Below are 17486 nucleotides of genomic sequence, written 5' to 3' on the forward strand. Positions count from 1 at the left end.
CAGGATTCAGGGCAGCAAGACAGGGGTGTGATTTAGCAACCATTGATCAGGCAATTTGGGTTTAGCAAGTCTGGTCAAGGTCCCAAGAGAGTCCATGATGTAAAATCTTAATCCTACAGGGTCTCTTATAAGGCTTTGTTTAGAAAGGGTTAATCATTATAACCATAATTTTCTCACTGAGAAGAATTTTTCCTGAGATTTGTAGTTCATAAATAAGTAGTTCTCTAGTGTGTGTGTGTGTGTGTGTGTGTGTGTGTGTGTGTGTTTAATGTTTATTTTTGAGAGAGTGCCAGCGGGGGAGGGGCAGAGGGAGGGGGACAGAGGATCTGAAGTGGGCTCTTTGCTGACAGCAGCCAGCAGAAAGTGGGGCTTGAACTCATCATGACCTGAGGGAAGTCTGACCTTCAACTGACTGACCCATCCGGGTGCCCCCCATGCAGCCTATTCTGAACCCAGTGCCTGGCGCTTGGCAGATTTTTTAATATTAATTCGATATTAATATGCTTAATGAATTGTATTACTCATATTCTCTTAACACCAATTTAAATAATCTACATTCCTCTGAAATTTTGCCTATATAATACTGAACCGGAAACAGGCATACTTTATAAGTACACCAATTAAAACGTAACCATTCCTCAGTAAGGTGAGCATCGCTCTCTCTTGTTCAGCGCTTCAGTTTTCAAAATTTGTGTCTCGCATCTTCTTTAATTTTTTTGACACTGATATAAAATGAACTTATGAGTATCAAATCTGGCATTCCCAAAACAAAGGAAAAGGGAACAAGATTCATGAGAAATACTTAAAATCTTTTCATGTGTTCTAACACCCTGGAGAATCATAAGGTCTTACTGCCTCTTATGTTATAACATAGATTTCTCCTCCCCTCTCTGATAGCTTTTAGTTTGACTTTATTTGGTGGGGAGCACTGAAAATCCCAAGCTACAGTCTTGCCGGGTTAGAAGTAGTATTATCTTAAAACTGTGTTCGAGTTTGACGAAGGTCAACAGGCTTGTGCCATTTACACAGTATCTGCTTTCGGTAGTTTCTGTTTCTTGACCTCTAGGTGGCTCCTTAAAAGCTGTTAGGCAAAGCAAACAAAAGGAAAAGAGAAGCAGACTCAGTGGGGCCTTGGGACTCGGAAACCTTAATCTAGAGAGAACCGGTTAAGCCTTCAGAGACCGGAGGGGAGGGTGTGTGCTATTGGAGAGCAGAGAGTCGTCCGGGATGCAGGGCAGCTGGAGAGCGCCTACCACCTGCGCAAACATAAATCTCCTTAATAACCCAGGGATGTCCCGGGGGGAGCGGGAAAGTGTTCTCCATCCTCTCCTGTGTGTCATCAAATAAGTGACCGCTGCTTCAGACGAACTGCACAGAATAGTCTGTAGATGTATATATATATGTGTGCACACATTAGGAGTTTCAAGCTCGCCTCCCGGACACGGGCTAGACATCACCTGCCGCGTCTGTAGCAGGCTCCCTCCGAGCCCTGCCACAGCCGGGAGGGCGGAGGCAGGAAAGGCTGCGGCGCGGAGGTGGCTACTGCACGGCCGGACGCGCCTGCCGCGGCCAGCGTGCTGCATAATTGATGGAGGACCGCGCGCAGCCCTAGGTCGGCGGCGGGCGCGGCGAGAGCGTCTCAGGGGAGGAGGGCAGGGCGCCTGGGCCCCTCCCACTCTGCTTTTAGTCGCGCGCCCGGCCCCGGGGACTAGCTGCTGGCGCCGGGGTACCGGCGACTGTGCGCAGGCCCTTCGGCCACCGACGGCGGTGCGCGAGGACCGCGGCTGACTCGCCGGAGCCATGCGCGCCCCGTCCGGCCTGCTGGGGCCCCGGGGGCCGCTGCCGCTGGCCCTCTTGTGTCTCCTCGCCGCGGCGCGCGGCAGCTTGGCGGACGGCCAGCCCTCAGGTGCGATGGCTGCAGGGCCGAGTTAGGGAGGAGGGTGCGCTGCAAGGGACGCGCGAGCCTCGGTCCCCGTGGGGAGAGGCGTTGGTGGGGAGAGGCGCGGGGATGCTGGAGACCGCGCGCGGGTGCGGAGCGGCGGCCGCCTCCGTCCTTTGGCCAGCTTGGGTTGTCCAAGCTGGACGGGAGGACTGGGGCGGCTCGGGCTCCTCCGCTCCAGGGAGGGAATCTTGGAACCGAGAGCGCCCCGCGAGTCGGGGGCGTTGGTAGCAGGACGGGTCTGGGTGTTCCTGGGACGAGGGCGGCACGGTGTGGGGGTGCGAGCGGGAGCAAGGAACTCGCTCCGCTAAAGTGCCAGGATTTCTGAAAGCCACATTCCCCGAGGCCAACTCCCTTCGCTGGAATCGATAGTAGGTTTAAATATCACCTCCCTGCCTGGCAGGTGGGCTGGACTTGAGGATGTTTTTTAGAGCTGAGTTGAAATAACAACGTAACCACAACCGATCAACCAAAGCCCCCCCGCTCATTGGGTAGTGTGTGTATCTTCTTTTAAGCACCCAGGTCTCTGAAAACGAATGTTTTGCGGGTTTTGTTTTAATTGTTTCAGACACTTTGAAACAGGGATCTGTGTGCAAAACATTACCGAAACCAACACCAGATTTGGCATTGTAGTTTCACCTGTTTATAATCACTTGCCATGTTGAAAGTGTTTCATCCAACCTACTTTCTAATGCAGGTTTCTGTGTTACAAATTTCAAAGTGTTAGCAGCTAATTAGGAGAATAGACTGCTTTTCAGGTTGACAGATACTGCCTATCACCAACTAAAATTAAGATAGTCTACACAAGATTTTCCACCTTTATGAGCTTATAGCATGTAGACTTTTTTGTAACATAAAGATGGAAAGATAATCAAAGGATAAGATTTTTCAGTTTTTTACATGTCCTTTAAAGGGTCTAGTTGTTAACTTGGACAAAGCATTATGGATTGCTTCAGTTCCTAAATTTCCTTGCCCCACTTCCTAGCCACGTACCTCTTTTTCATTCCTACCACTTATAAAGAGTGGTCAAGGACTTTTTACCCCCCACCCCCGTGCCATTCCTGATTCACCCCTGGTTCACCTGAGACTGTTGCAGCTCTGAGGCCCATTGCATTCTGGGTAAGTCCTATGGTTCTCCACGTGGTTGTATGTTAAAATTATGTGGGAGCTTTACAAATACTGGATCCTGCCCTCAAAACTTTTGATTCAGTTGGCCTGGGATTTAGGCTGGACATCAGGTATTTCGAAAGCTCCCGTGTGATTTAATCAAGAGATCCTAAGCTGGTTTTCAACCCACTGCTTTAAAATTGCGGTGGCCTGGAGAGTGCACCATTGGGTGAATATTTATATGCTGTTGGTAGCAGAGAGTCAGGTTTAAGTTGACATTCAGAGCAGACTTCTAAAGAGAAAAAAGTAGGGAACAAATGAAAGTGGGTTAAATTAACAAAGTTATAAATAATTGGGATGGTGTATGTAGGTATGGCAATTGTCTGTGTATGTATATAGTGTCAGTCCTGGCCTTTCACCTCCGCTTAGGCGAAAACTGTAGAATGATGTGCTGTATAAAAGGCATGAAGTTAGCATCTCATTTTAAGGCAGGATTAAAAATCGTGAAGCGACCTCATTTTATTCTATAGAATCTCTTTTGATCTCTGGGAGATTCAGTTTTCTGTTTGCTAAAGGCTATTGTGAAGTTTACTGACTATTTTTTATGTAGGTACTTTGAATTACTTGGAAATAGGTATTCTATAAGCCTAAGAGTTTGGGCAAAATTTTAATAATAAACATGGTTATAATTTATCATATTTACTATATAACAAGTGGGCCAGGCATTACACTGTGCAGTATATAACCCTATGGGTTAGCTTTTATTGTCCCTGACTTTCAGATGAGGACATTGGAATTTAGGGAGATTAAACAACTGCCCAAGTATATATAATTATTTAAGCAGTAGAATAGGAAATTAAGCATTGTTCAGTCTGACTCCAATGCCTATTTTCTTTATTTTTTAATTTTTAAAAGTAAGCTCTAAGCCCAATGTGGGGCATGAATTGTGACCCTGAGATGAAGGGTCGCATGCTCTACCAACTGAGCCAGCCAGGAGCCCCCTCCAATATCTGTTTTCTTAAACACAATATTCACTCGTCTCTCTGAGATAACTGGGTATGTCTATGAAAGTTTGGAACCACTGACAGAACACGGTGTATGGATTTAAATGCTTCATTTCAGCTGAAGAGCATGCTAACACACTTTGAGTTCTAGAATAAAGTTAGACAAAAGGACTCACTTTAATTCTTTTAAGCTGTTTCAATTAAATAAGAAATGTAAACTCACTTTATTAAAGCAAATATCAGATAAATGGGAATATTTAAACATCATTAATATTACTCTTATGTGGAACAAATTGAGGGGATGGGTCATGTGTATTTTTTTTTAATTTTTTTTTTTTTACATTTATTTATTTTTGATAGAGACAGAGCACAAGTGAGGGAGGGGTAGAGAGAGAAGGAGACACAGAATCCAAAGCAGGCTGCAGGCTCTGAGCTGTCAGCACAGAGCCTGACACGGGGCTTGAACCCACAAACTGTGAGATCGTGACCTGAGGTAAAGTTGGACGCTTAACTGACTGAGCCACCCAGGTGCCCCGAGTCGTGTTTATCTTTTGAAAAATATGTTTGCAATGCAAGGGAAACATTTGAAGTGATCATTTTTAACTTCTGGAGGACATTGCTTATATACTTTCTTGATTAACCACCTTCCTAGAGATAGGAAGGGATCAAGAGATCTCTTGATAGGAAGAGGTAGGAAGAGATAGGAAGAGCTCAACTACCTTTCTAGAGATACTCCCCATCCCACATATACAGCAACCACCTAGTAATAAATATTTGTGAGAATGGGTATTATTGAAGCACCTACATGTGCCTGACATTGTGTTAGTCTAGATCTAAGTAGAAAACTTCAGCAATATTTTTTAGCAGTTTTGAGTCATTTCTTTAAACTGTTTAAAGGAACAGATTAACTATAAGCTCATGTTTAATAGAGTTATATCTGATGCATCAAACTTTTGAGCCTAAATTATCATCACATTTAAAATTATATAAGCATTTGTTAAGAATTAGTTCTTGGCTCTTCCTCTTCCTGTTCTTTGGTCCCCACCTCTTGCTCCCATCTCCTCCTCTTCCTTCTAGGAATGGGTTCTATAGTCATTAGGTTGGGGAATGCAGGGAGGTAAGCTCCCTTATTAGAGGAAGCCAGAGGGTCCCAGGTCAGGGAATTAGAAAGTGGGACAGGTCAGGATGGCATCCAGGTAGGGGAGCAGCCTCGTGTGGAGTGTTAGAGCCCGAGTACGTTGAGATGTGTCCTGCAAAGGGGTGGCCTAGAGCCAGGTCTCAGAGCTGAACAGCGTGACAGGGGCTTCAAAGCAGGGGCAGCCAGACATTGTGCTGTCTGATCTTGATCAGGGGGGTGTAGGGAAAGCACACAGAAGAGCTAACAGTGCAAGATGTTGGAGCCCAAATGGGTGAGGAAGACATTTCTTTGGGGCCAGGAGTGGCTGTGGCAGTGGGAGATTAGTTACATACAAGAGGATTGAGCAAATAAGTAGAATGAGTAAGAATAATAGGATGTAGGTTTTTCTCTTACAGCAGAAGGAAATAAAGAGGGGAAACTAGAATGAACCTTGCAGTGTTGGGTTGCAATTGACAGCATTAGCGTGAATTCATGACTTTAAATCTATTTGTCTTTTATGTGTGTGTCTATATAAACAGATGCATAGATATAGATGTGTATATGTAAGTATACATATAACGCATATACATCACATATATTTATATATGTATGTATGTTATACCTTTCACATATATTTATTTACGGTGTGTGTGTGTGTGTGTGTGTGTGTGTGTGTGTGTGTGAATATACACATGCATTAGCTCTGCCCACAGAGGTGGGGACCACTGATTCCTCAATTGTGACGAACATACTTAGCAGCCAAATCTTGACTCTATATACGATTCTTTACTAATGGGTAACTAGGACTTCCTGGAAAAATGACTTATTTTACAAAAAAGGAAGAGAAAGTATAAGATAAACCCTGAACTTCTTGTGCCAGAAAGCAATGAAGTGCTCAAAGAATGATGGGCCATGTCAAAAAGATACAAGAGCCAGAGAGTTCCCAGTGGACAAACCTGGGACAAATTGAGCATCAAAATAAATGATAATAATAATGGACTAGTATCCATTAGTATCCACTGGAGAATGCCCACTGAATAATATAGGTATTCATGAGTACATACTGATGTAAATTAATTAAATGAATCAATTGGAAGTTTGATGAGGCACAAAATATTACATAATTTTAAAGTAACTTCCCACAAAATTGGTGAAGTTGTATTAATGAAAAGGTAAAGAGAACAACTTTACAGTGGAGAAGGCTTTAATCAAATGATCAAAGTGAAAACCATCAGCAAAGAGAGGATTAAAAATTGTGAGCCATGTGATAGGATGCAACGAGAGCACAACATCACCTCTGTGATATATTTGCCAAAGAGGTCTACTCCAAATCTGATCATATTCAACATACCTATCCTGGAGCCATACTGGTCATAGAAGTCAAGAGTGACTAACGCTGTTCCAGAGTGAAGGGGAACAGAGGGACGCGGCAGCTGAGAGCAACATGTAATTCCGAACTGCAACCTTTGGCTAAAAAAACACATTTTAAGGACTTTTGTTGAAACTTCAATGAGATGTGGGATGAGATGGTAATAGCATAAATGTTAATTTCCCAATTTGAATGGCATTGTGGGATGGTGTGAGGGTTATGTCCTTTGTAAGGAATGTATAGTAACATTTCAGAGGGGAATAGGTCATCAGGTCATCAGCTTGTTCTCAGATGGTTCAGGGGAAAAATTTTCTGTGCTTGAAACTATTCTCTTTGAGATCGTTTGAAAAGAAGGAAAAAGAATTTCAACTCTTGAGGCCTGGGTGACTCAGTTGGTTAAGCATCTGACTCTTGATTTCAGCTCAGGTCATGATCTCACAATTTGAGTTTGAGCCCTGAAATGTGCGTTCAGTGCAGAGCCTCCCTGGGATTCTCTCTCTCTCCCTCTCGCTATCTCTGCCCCTTCCCCATTCTCTCTCTCTCTTTCTCTGTCTCTCTCTCAAAACAAACAAACTTAAAGAAAAAAGAATTTCAACTCTTTCTGGGAAAGCTTTAGTTAACATAGACATTAAACCACAATGAGAGTTGAGAAACTGTCATTAGTTTATGTAATTAAGTATCATTTTTCAAAGGAGTTTTTGTCCTTAAACAGATTGTAAGTGTGGAGGCTGTTCATCCTACAGTGTATTCTTTTGAAATTACTTTTGTATCACTGGCCTCCATATTTCACAATATAATGTGAACCATAGAAATAAAAAACAAGACACACACAGTGACATAGAAGGAAAAAACCTCAGAGCACCTGGCTGGCTCAGTCGGTAGAGCACGTGACTCTTGATCTCAGAGTTGTAAGTTTGAGTCCTATGCTGGACTCAAATAAAATCTTGAAAAGAAAAGAAAAAAACCTCACAATATTCTATGAAAATAATAACCCCCCTACTCCTGATAAGACATAGTCACTGTTCACATATAATATCTCAAATAATATATTGTTAGAAATAATAGATGTTATCTTTGAAAATGGTGTTTTTCCTTTAATCAGAAATAATGTTTTTCTGCAATTTTTAAAGCTGTGATTACATTGGGGCACCTGGGTGGCTTGGTCAGTTAGCATCTGACTTTGACTCAGGTCATGACCTCACGGTTCGTGGGTTTGAGCCCTGCATCAGGCTCTGTGCTGACAGCTCAGAGCCTGAAGCCTGCTTTGGATTCTGTGTCTCCCTCTCTCTCTGCCCCTCCCCCACTCACACTCTGTCTTTCTCTGTCTCAAAAATAAATAAACATTAAAAAAAATATTTTTAAAAAGTTGTGATTATATTATTACTAATGTATCTTCACTCCAAAGATAGAATCTTTTTTTTTTTTTCAATAGCCTTATAATTACATAGTTCTGACATCCTGAAAGGGAATTTAGATACATCATTTGATTGATCTTGAAGCCCAAGTGCTTTCCTCATGTAGCCAAGAGGCTGGAGCTAGCTAATAGCTATAATAGATTTCCTGGTTTGTGTTTCAAAACTCCTTCCAGCCCTTAGTGCCTGTCTGTGAAAGGTCCTCAAAAGGCCCCTGGCAGGAGGGTGTGGCTGGCAAAAAAGGTGGCAAGAGATGTTCTTGCTTTAAAATATCTACACCTAAAGTGTATAGAACAGGACCTGAGGGCCACAGGGCCATTTGAAGATTACTAATCACATTGAAGAATCAGAAGTAAGGAGGTACCTGTTTTGAAATCAAGGTTTCTCAACCTTGGCATTATGACTTTTGGGGCTTGATAATTCTCTATTGTGGGGGGCTGTCATTTTAGAATGCCCAGCAGCATCGCTGGCCTCTCCTATATCATGAGTTGTGTCTCCAAAAAAGATACGTTCAAGTCCTGGCTGTTGGTACCCATGAATGTGACCTCATTTGAGAGTAGGGTCTTTGTAGATGTAATCGAGTTAAAAGGAGGTCATAGGAGATTAAGATAGACCCTTAACCCAATGACTGTGGTCTTTGTGAAAGAAACAAGAGAGATTTGAATACAGAGATAGACACACACAGAAGAAAGATGGCCCTGTGAAGACAGAGCCAGAGATTGGGCTGATGCAGCTATCAGCCAACGAATGCCAAGGATTACCGGCAACCGCCAACAGCCAGGAAGAGGCAAGGATTCTTCTCTAAAGCCTGCAGAAGGGGCAAAGCCCTGCACCTTGATTTCAGCCTTCTAGCCTCTAGAACTGCGAGAGGATAAACTTCTGTTGTGGTAAGCTGCTACATTGTGGTAATTTGTGTGGCATTACTAGAAAACTACTGTAACCTATTAGATACAAGTGGTAACGGCCTCCATTTTGTGACCTCCGGAATGTCGGATGGCCTGTGGAGGCAAAGGTCAGCCCAAGCTGAGAACCACTGAACAGAATGTAAGTCTCATTAAAGAATAATCTAGTGGGTGACACATTCGACAAACCCACAGTCAAACCTTGGGGGTTTTATTTTTTAAGAGTTTTTTTTTTGGCCTAAGTTTCACTGTTAAAATATCTTAATGGCCATTTAGAGGTAGTTTGAAACAAGTTTTCACACTGCCCTTCAAAATATATTTAATTGTGAAAATCATATTTAAAAAAAACGAAAGGATCAATTTGTTTATATTTCAATGTGGCCACGTTTTAAAAACAGTTTTACAAGGCTCTGTAAAAGAGCACACTGTTCTTGCCATTAGGCTTTTTAATTGTTCTTCAGCTTTTTGTTTGTTTGTTTTTGCTGGTCTAAAAATGGCCTTTTTGTCCAATGGTTCTCATTCTATGTAGAAAAAATATGAGTTCCCTGTTTGTTTTTTTTTCTGTCTCTGACTTAGAAAGTCTGACTTTTAAATGTCCCCATCAGGAATTTATTTTTTGTCAAACCTTCTTTTCTCTTTTGACAAACTCTGTCTGGATTATGTGTCTGTGATCAATATAGTCTTATTCTCCTCTTCTTTCTACTATTCCTGTTACAGACGGGATAGGAATACCATATTCCTTGAATCCAGAAGTAAAATTCTAAAAGCACTGTTTATTAGAAATATTGGTAATTCGATATTTTAATGCTATAGTTTAGTCATATCATGGCTTAAAAGGCTTTTGTAATTTGGCATGGGATCTCATGGTTATATATAGCATTGCTTTCATGAGGAAATATATTCTGAGTTCCAAACCTCTGTTGTATAAATAGTATATATTATCCATTCCTAGGTTATAGTCTTTTTGTAATTGGGCTGCACGTTTATAATGCTGTGTATCAGACAATGCTAAAATTAAGATTTATTAAAAACGTTAGTTATACATATTGATAGCAATCAACACATTATTTGGAGGAGAGAGAAAAAGAGAGAGAATATTTATCCTAATAATGGCTTTTACTTACACCTTTCTCTAAATGAAGTCCTTCCAAGATTGTAAAATATAATAAAGAGATTGGGGGGGGGGGGAGGGATTTAGAGAAAATGCTTATTCTTAAACAGAGGTACGGTTGAACTTATTTTCTGATACAGGTGAAAGCAAATCTTAAGACCCAATGCAGTGTTCTAGTGTTACTTACCCTCTTCTTTATCTTCCCAATTTACTTCAATTAAAATGGAGCTCCAGAATTAAATATGTGAAAATGTTACCTTAATATTTTAAGAAGAAATTAGAACATGTTTATTTCATTTAAAAATGTTAATAGTATAAATTATAAACCCATCTAGCAATGTCTATTTTAAAATATAATATGTGAAAGATATTTAAGTAGAGACCATTTTGCTATCTTACATGAACCTAACAATAGTTGAAAATTAGGATGTTATTCAGTTCTTTGATGCAACACCCTCATGTCCCATTGCCCCTGAAGAGGGAGAAAAATCTTTAATCCTTAGAAAAACTATTAGATGTGGGGTGCCTAGGTGGCTTGGTCGGTTAAGCATCTGACTTCGGCTCAGGTCATGATCTCGTGGTCCGTGAGTTCGAGCCCCGCGTCGGGCTCTGGGCTGATGGCTCAGAGCCTGGAGCCTGTTTCCGATTCTGTGTCTCCCTCTCTCTCTGCCCCTCCCCCGTTCATGCTCTGTCTCTCTCTGTCCCAAAAATAAAATAAAACGTTGAAAAAAAAAATTAAAAAAAAAGAAAAACTATTAGATGTGGGGTGCCTAGGTGGCTCGGTCGGTTAAGCATCTGACTTCGGCTCAGGTCATGATCTCGTGGTCCGTGAGTTTAAGCCCCGCGTCGGGCTCTGTGCTGACAGCTCAGAGCCTGGAGCCTGTTTCAGATTCTGTGTCTCCCTCTCTCTCTGCCCACCCCCACTTGTGCTCTGTTTCTCTCTGTCTTGCAAAAATGAATAAACATTAAAAAATTTTAAAAAAAGAAAAAACTATTAGATGTTACTATTTCATGTGGCATTTTGGCCACTACCTATAAAAGAATGTCAAGTGGAAAGTCTCCAGCAACGGTTAAGAAAGGGGTGAGCAGGATACATTGAGGAATGTATGCTATGATCTTGGTACCGTCACTCAATATTATACAGCTTTTCTGATCCCTCCTGTTTCCTCCATGAAATGAAACCCCAGGTAACAAGTCAGAGGCAGCACTTGGATTAGGATACAAAATTCCTGCCTCTCCATTTTGAATTTCTTTCTGCGACTCAGCCTAATCCTTTGGGAAAAGTATTCAAACCAATCTGCCTGACTCTCCTGCCAATTTCCTTTAAACATCAACCTCAGCTGAATCAGCCTCCTGCCAGTGTCCTCCTACTGAAAGCAGTAAGGTTTACATTCCCACTTTTTTGATTAAAAACAAAGGACTTCTCACTGTTACTATTCTCACACCTTCCGGAGACTTGCCCTGCTTTTTCCACTCAAGAGGTTTGTGTACCTTGCCTCTTAAAGGGACTGTTCCCAAGGCAAAACATCACAAGAGTTACACATTTCCTTTTGCACTTGGGCTTGTTCAGTGGAACCTGGAGCCTGATCAAGATAAATGAATGCTTTAGAAGGGATATAAAGTTAGGATACAGGTGGCGGCTGGTTTACGGATGTCTGTATTTTTAATATATGGACTGGCCGTGGAAAGTGGTCACAACAGTTAGCACAGTCTGGAGCTACCCAAACTTCCCTGCTCTTGAAGCTTGGTTTTTCTTTTTCCTCCTATTCCTTCAACTCCTGTAAGCTTGGATTTTGCCCATGCCACACCTAGACCTCTTTTCTCTTCTTGCTCGAATACTGGTGGGCTCTTCTATCCAGGTCCTGATATCGAGAAATGCAAAATGACCCCAGCCTCCAAGCCCATCTCCTTGGCATTATCTCCACCTCTGTTCCATCACCAGAGTCCCTCGGAGATGGAAGCCTGGCTTCGTACTCTGCAGCTCACACACCAATTTGGGAGATACGCAAGCTAGTTATAGTCAATACAGCCAGTGGGTGGCACTCTGAAATTTTAATGACTCTCAATCACATTGTGGGCTTAATCGATATTAATATGACCCATGTCACCCTGGAGGGACCAAGTTTACTCAGCCTCATTGTCCTTACCAGCATCAAGCATGTATCAGGGGCTCTACATATTTACTTATTTAAGGAAATAAGAATTAGAAATAAAACACTTTTTTCAGCTTATGTCACTTTCTTATTGCTGTTGGTGGTACGAATACTACTGCTAATAATAAATAATATGGTCTAATAAATATCAGATATTAGACCATCTCATATCATTTATTAGTATTATTAGCGATATTATTTTCAAAGGATTATAGGCTTTTTTAGGGGTAAAGAATGCGGTGGGAACCCTCACAATTGTATTCAGCTCTGCAGCAGACTAGGCCAAGAAAAGAGAACTCCCAAGCAAGGAAGCAAAGATATCCAAGTTGATGTTTTGCAAGTTTCACAGGAACAGATGATCTAGAACAGCTCATTCCTTCCCATCCGCACCCTCCTGGCTTCCGATCCACAAGTCAATCACATCCGCCTTCATCTTCCTGAGATATTTCCTCTTAAACACAACCTCTAAGTGAGCTATGCTCAAGAATGGAAAAAACAATACTTTTTTTTTTTTTAATCAGGAGAAGAATGATGATAAGAGCCTTTTGGCCGTGTGTGTGTGTGTGTGTGTGTGAGAGAGAGAGAGAGAGAGAGAGAGAGAGAGAGAGAGACAGAGAGAGAGAGACAGGGAAAGAGAGAGAGGAGGGGAGACACACACACACAGAGAAAATGAGAGAGAGAGAGAATATAAATGAATGAATATTAGATGTGGGTGGAAGAAATGTTTTGTATTCCTGATAGCCCAGTGAGAAACTCAGGGCATATTTTCCTTTATAATCATTGTCAGAGCGTGGTATGATTTACATATTAATTTCATTAAAGCATTAAGGAGGAAGTGCATTCTACCTTCTGAAGCTGCGTTGAAGTGATCAAGCCTTTGGAATACAGCTTATTGGAGAGCTAGGTTCTGCTAGGTAGATTTTTTATTAGGCAGTATTGTAAAAGCTATGTATAAGCTGAACCAACAAAGGTGATCACTAATTTTGATAATATTTTTCATGCACATGAGAAAAGAACTGGAAATCTAATCTTGCACTAGGAGTAAGTTTCTGAGCAGAGTATTAAGAAAGTGAAATAAAAAAGGCTCAGGTTTAATTTAAATTGAATGAGATGTTGAAAGAATGCAGCCAAGACTACACTCATAAATAAGCCTTTTTCCCTTTTTTGACTTACTTGATAGAGTTGGGGTGGTTTTCATGGGAGGTAAGTTCAGGTGCCTTGAAGTCAAAGAAACCATAACCAGAATACACTCTCCAGATGAGTGGGCCAGGTGGAAATGGAAATTTTCTTCTTCAATAAAGGTTTTCAAAAGATGAAAGAAGTGACAGAGGAAAACCAAAAGTTACTTTGGTAGAGGGCGGTTGGGTCTGTCACTGGAAGACAAACAGAAACCTTCACTGTGTGTTCATTGTATCTTCTCTGTCCTCTTTTAATGCCCCTTTATTATGGTCTCTCTCTCTTTGTTTACTCATTTTCTTTCTGCCTCTTCATGTCTGTCTTTTCTACCACTCTTATCTAATTCCTCAATGTCTTCATTTATGTTTTATAAAGAAACTACAAGTGGTAGGATAAGACAATGAACTTTTTTAAAACTACTTGATATAAATCAGTAGGTATTTTTCAGTAAAAAAAAAAAAGAATATAGAAAAAGTTGGAAATTTGGTCACATTTGATAGCTCCATATATTTCTGAATCTCTGGGAGCATATGAGACCTAGTTCATTGGAGCTTCCTGAAACATTTTTCACTCAATAGTATACAAAAAAAAAAAATAGTATACAATATAACATTTTAGCTGTTACATACTAGCTTGTATGTATGATAATACATAGCTTGATAATACTATGTAACCACCTGTTCTTTTTCTTACAGTTTCACCTTTGACAAGTCTACCCATTGAAGAAGAAAGGATAACAAAGTATTCTAACCTTTCCTTGGAGAGTCATAACATACCACCCACAGGTAAATGTATCTCATTTCAAATAATACAGTGCCCCCCAGAGTTTTTACTTTTGATTAAGTGACTGAATTTTGCTTCATGAACTGTTAATCCCTGCTCATAGTCTGATGGTAGAAACACACCAGTACCTCATCCAATTAGAAGGGAGTATGTAGGAGTCTAAGGCAAAGAGGGCAATGTGCTTGGTGTGCAGGGAGGGGGCAGCTGGTCAGATGTGGGAAGGTTAAGGAAGCCTCTCTAAAAGGGGGACGCCAGAGAAGAAGGGAAGGTTCATTTTGATTGGCAGATGCTCTTACGTTTTCATCAATTCTTGCTGGTACATCCATTCAAATCTCTCTGCATTGAGGAGGTCCTGGGAGGCCTTTAGGCAGGGAAATGAAAGATGCTGTCAAATGAGTCAATGACAGTGCTGTGGAAAAATAAGTATTGTTTCATCTTGATAATACTATGTAACCACCTGTTCTTTTTCTTACAGTTTCACCTTTGACAAGTCTACCCATTGAAGAAGAAAGGATAACAAAGTATTCTAACCTTTCCTTGGAGAGTCATAACATACCACCCACAGGTAAATGTATCTCATTTCAAATAATACAGTGCCCCCCAAAGTTTTTGTGTTTGATTAAGTGACTGCATTTTGCTTCATGAGGTATTAATCCCTGCTCATGGTCTGATGGGAGAAACACACCAGTACCTCATCCAATTAGAAGGGAGCATGTAGGAGTCTAAGGCAAAGAGGGCAATGTGCTTGGTGTGCAGGGAGGGGGCAGCTGGTCAGATGTGGGAAGGTTAAGGAAGCCTCTCTAGAAGAGGGACGCCAGAGAGGAAGGGAAGGTTCATTTTGATTGGCAGATGCTCGTACATTTTCATCAATTCTTGCTGGTACGTCCATTCAAATCTCTCTGCATTGAGGAGGTCCTGGGAGACCTTTAGGCAGGGAAATGAAAGATGCTACTAAATGAGTCAATGACAGTCCTGTGGAAAAATAAGTAAAGTATTGTTTCATCTTGATAATAATATGTAGTCACCTGATCTTTTTCTTACAGCTTCACCTTTGACAAGTCTACCCATCCAAGAAGAAATTTTGACAAAGTATTCTAACCTTTCCTTGGAGAGTCATAACATACCACCCACAGGTAAATGTATCTCATTTCAAATAATACAGTGCCCCCCAGAGTTTTTACTTTTGATTAAGTGACTGAATTTTGCTTCATGAACTGTTAATCCCTGCTCATAGTCTGATGGTAGAAACACACCAGTACCTCATCCAATTAGAAGGGAGTATGTAGGAGTCTAAGGCAAAGAGGGCAATGTGCTTGGTGTGCAGGGAGGGGGCAGCTGGTCAGATGTGGGAAGGTTAAGGAAGCCTCTCTAGAAGAGGGACGCCAGAGAGGAAGGGAAGGTTCATTTTGATTGGCAGATGCTCGTACGTTTTCATCAATTCTTGCTGGTATGTCCATTCAAATCTCTCTGCATTGAGGAGGTCCTGGGAGACCTTTAGGCAGGGAAATGAAAGATGCTGTCAAATGAGTCAATGACAGTCCTGTGGAAAAATAAGTAAAATATTGTTTCATCTTGATAATAATATGTAGTCACCTGATCTTTTTCTTATAGCTTCACCTTTGACAAGTCTACCCATCCGAGGAGAAATGATGACAAAGTATTCTAACCTTTCCTTGGAGAGTCATAACATATCATTGACTGGTAAATGTACCACATTTCAAATAATACAGTTCCCCCCCCCAAAGTTTTTGTGTTTGATTAAGTGACTGCATTTTGCTTCATGAGGTATTAATCCCTGCTCATGGCCTGATGGGAGAAACACACCAGTACCTCATCCAATTAGAAGGGAGCATGTAGGAGTCTAAGGCAAAGAGGGCAATGTGCTTGGTGTGCAGGGAGGGGGCAGCTGGTCAGATGTGGGAAGGTTAAGGAAGCCTCTCTAGAAGAGGGACGCCAGAGAGGAAGGGAAGGTTCATTTTGATTGGCAGATGCTCGTACATTTTCATCAATTCTTGCTGGTACGTCCATTCAAATCTCTCTGCATTGAGGAGGTCCTGGGAGGCCTTCAGGCAGGGAAATGAAAGATGCTACTAAATGAGCCAATGACAGTGCTGTGGAAAAATAAGTAAAGTATTCTGTGCTGAAACTCAGCTCTGCTTTCGTTTTCACAGTTTTGGATTCCAGTATTTCAAAAGTAATCTCAGATTTTTTTAAATGAGTAAGAGTGGTTGTCTGTTTTAGTAACAATGTTAAAAGTATAACTAGAATTTAAAATACTGTAAACCCATTTATTGGGTCAATAGCATGTTTTATCCAATACCTGTCTAGTCTTTAACTGTCCTTTTGTCTTAAGAACTGTTTCTCTTTTTCTCATACAAACAGTATGCTTCCCACATCTCCCCTCTGATACTGACCTTTTTGCAGGATGTTTGCACTGACCTTTTTTTGGAGACCATTTCTTATGACTTTGTACAACTGTTTGTTCTCAGTCTCTATTCCAGTATTTGGAATTATCCTTAATTGTAAAACGTAATTGTGTCTTGTGTTGTTACCTAATTTTTTACTTTTTGCACGTTCTACTTGTTGATTTTCTTCGTCAGATGAAATGTTTCTTCAAGACAGACCCATATGAGAACCTAAGCTTGCAAATCCTTTGACAAGCCAGGTGATGTTGGCAACATCATGCCCCTCACTTACCCAGTAAGGACCCTGAGAAAAAAAGGGTCGGTGTCCGGGAAGAGAGAAAAAAGTGGGCTTTTCAGTTGGTATTGGGCTGGTTATTTACTTACTTAACCCGTTTGGAGGGTTTAACTCCTAACTACTCTTTTATTCTAATTCTTCTATTAAAACCAGTATTCCTGCCATTCGGAAGAGACCTAGCACTCACAGTGGTCTATTAGTTACCATCTGCCTTGGCTTTATCAAGCTTTAGTCAGGCTTTTTCTTCCTCCCAGGCCCCTGAACTTTGGTTTGCCCCAAGTCTGAGCAAGCACGAGGCCTGAGCACAGCCCAATCATGCTGCCTCCATCCACCAGTTTGTTCTGTTTCCCCTCAAAAGTGCCCACTGACCTGCCCCTCCCCCCCCCTCCCCGCACCCCACACCCCTGCTTCCTGTAAAAGGAAAGTGTTTTCTGTTTGGTTCTGAGATACTTACAGATCCAAAGTCTGGAGCATCTTCCTTACCGCAATAGACTCTTTGAATAAAATCTCTCCTTAGGTAAATCTGGATTCATTTTTATTCGACAAAAGAAAAGATTTGACGTTGATTTTGAAACAGTGGACTTTTGAGCTGGTTGTGTCTTCATGTAGGTTGTTCTCATGGTTCCTGCCCATCGAAATGCTTGGTGTTAGGGACCGCCTTTACTGAAATACAGAAGTTAAGTCTGAAGATGTGTTCAAGCTCATTAGGAACC

General features: G+C 41.4%; 1 protein-coding gene across 3 annotated transcripts in view; it reads left to right on the forward strand.

Moving 5' to 3' along the window:
- The first annotated feature begins 1690 nt into the window (after window positions 1-1690).
- Window positions 1691-17486, forward strand: part of EMB (embigin) — a 47000-nt gene continuing 31204 nt past the window's right edge. Inside the window, exons 1-5 of one of the 3 annotated variants that reach the window (XM_045438437.1) lie at window positions 1691-1906; window positions 13986-14075; window positions 14549-14638; window positions 15117-15206; window positions 15685-15774. In XM_045438437.1, the coding sequence (XP_045294393.1) occupies window positions 1801-1906; window positions 13986-14075; window positions 14549-14638; window positions 15117-15206; window positions 15685-15774 (466 nt within the window). In that variant the 5' untranslated portion in view covers window positions 1691-1800. The remainder of the gene's footprint in view (window positions 1907-13985; window positions 14076-14548; window positions 14639-15116; window positions 15207-15684; window positions 15775-17486) is intronic. The other 2 variants (XM_045438445.1, XM_045438456.1) reach the window with 2 other exon arrangements.

Source organism: Leopardus geoffroyi, chromosome A1 (assembly GCF_018350155.1).
Source record: "Leopardus geoffroyi isolate Oge1 chromosome A1, O.geoffroyi_Oge1_pat1.0, whole genome shotgun sequence".
Classification (NCBI taxonomy): Eukaryota; Metazoa; Chordata; class Mammalia; order Carnivora; family Felidae; genus Leopardus; species Leopardus geoffroyi.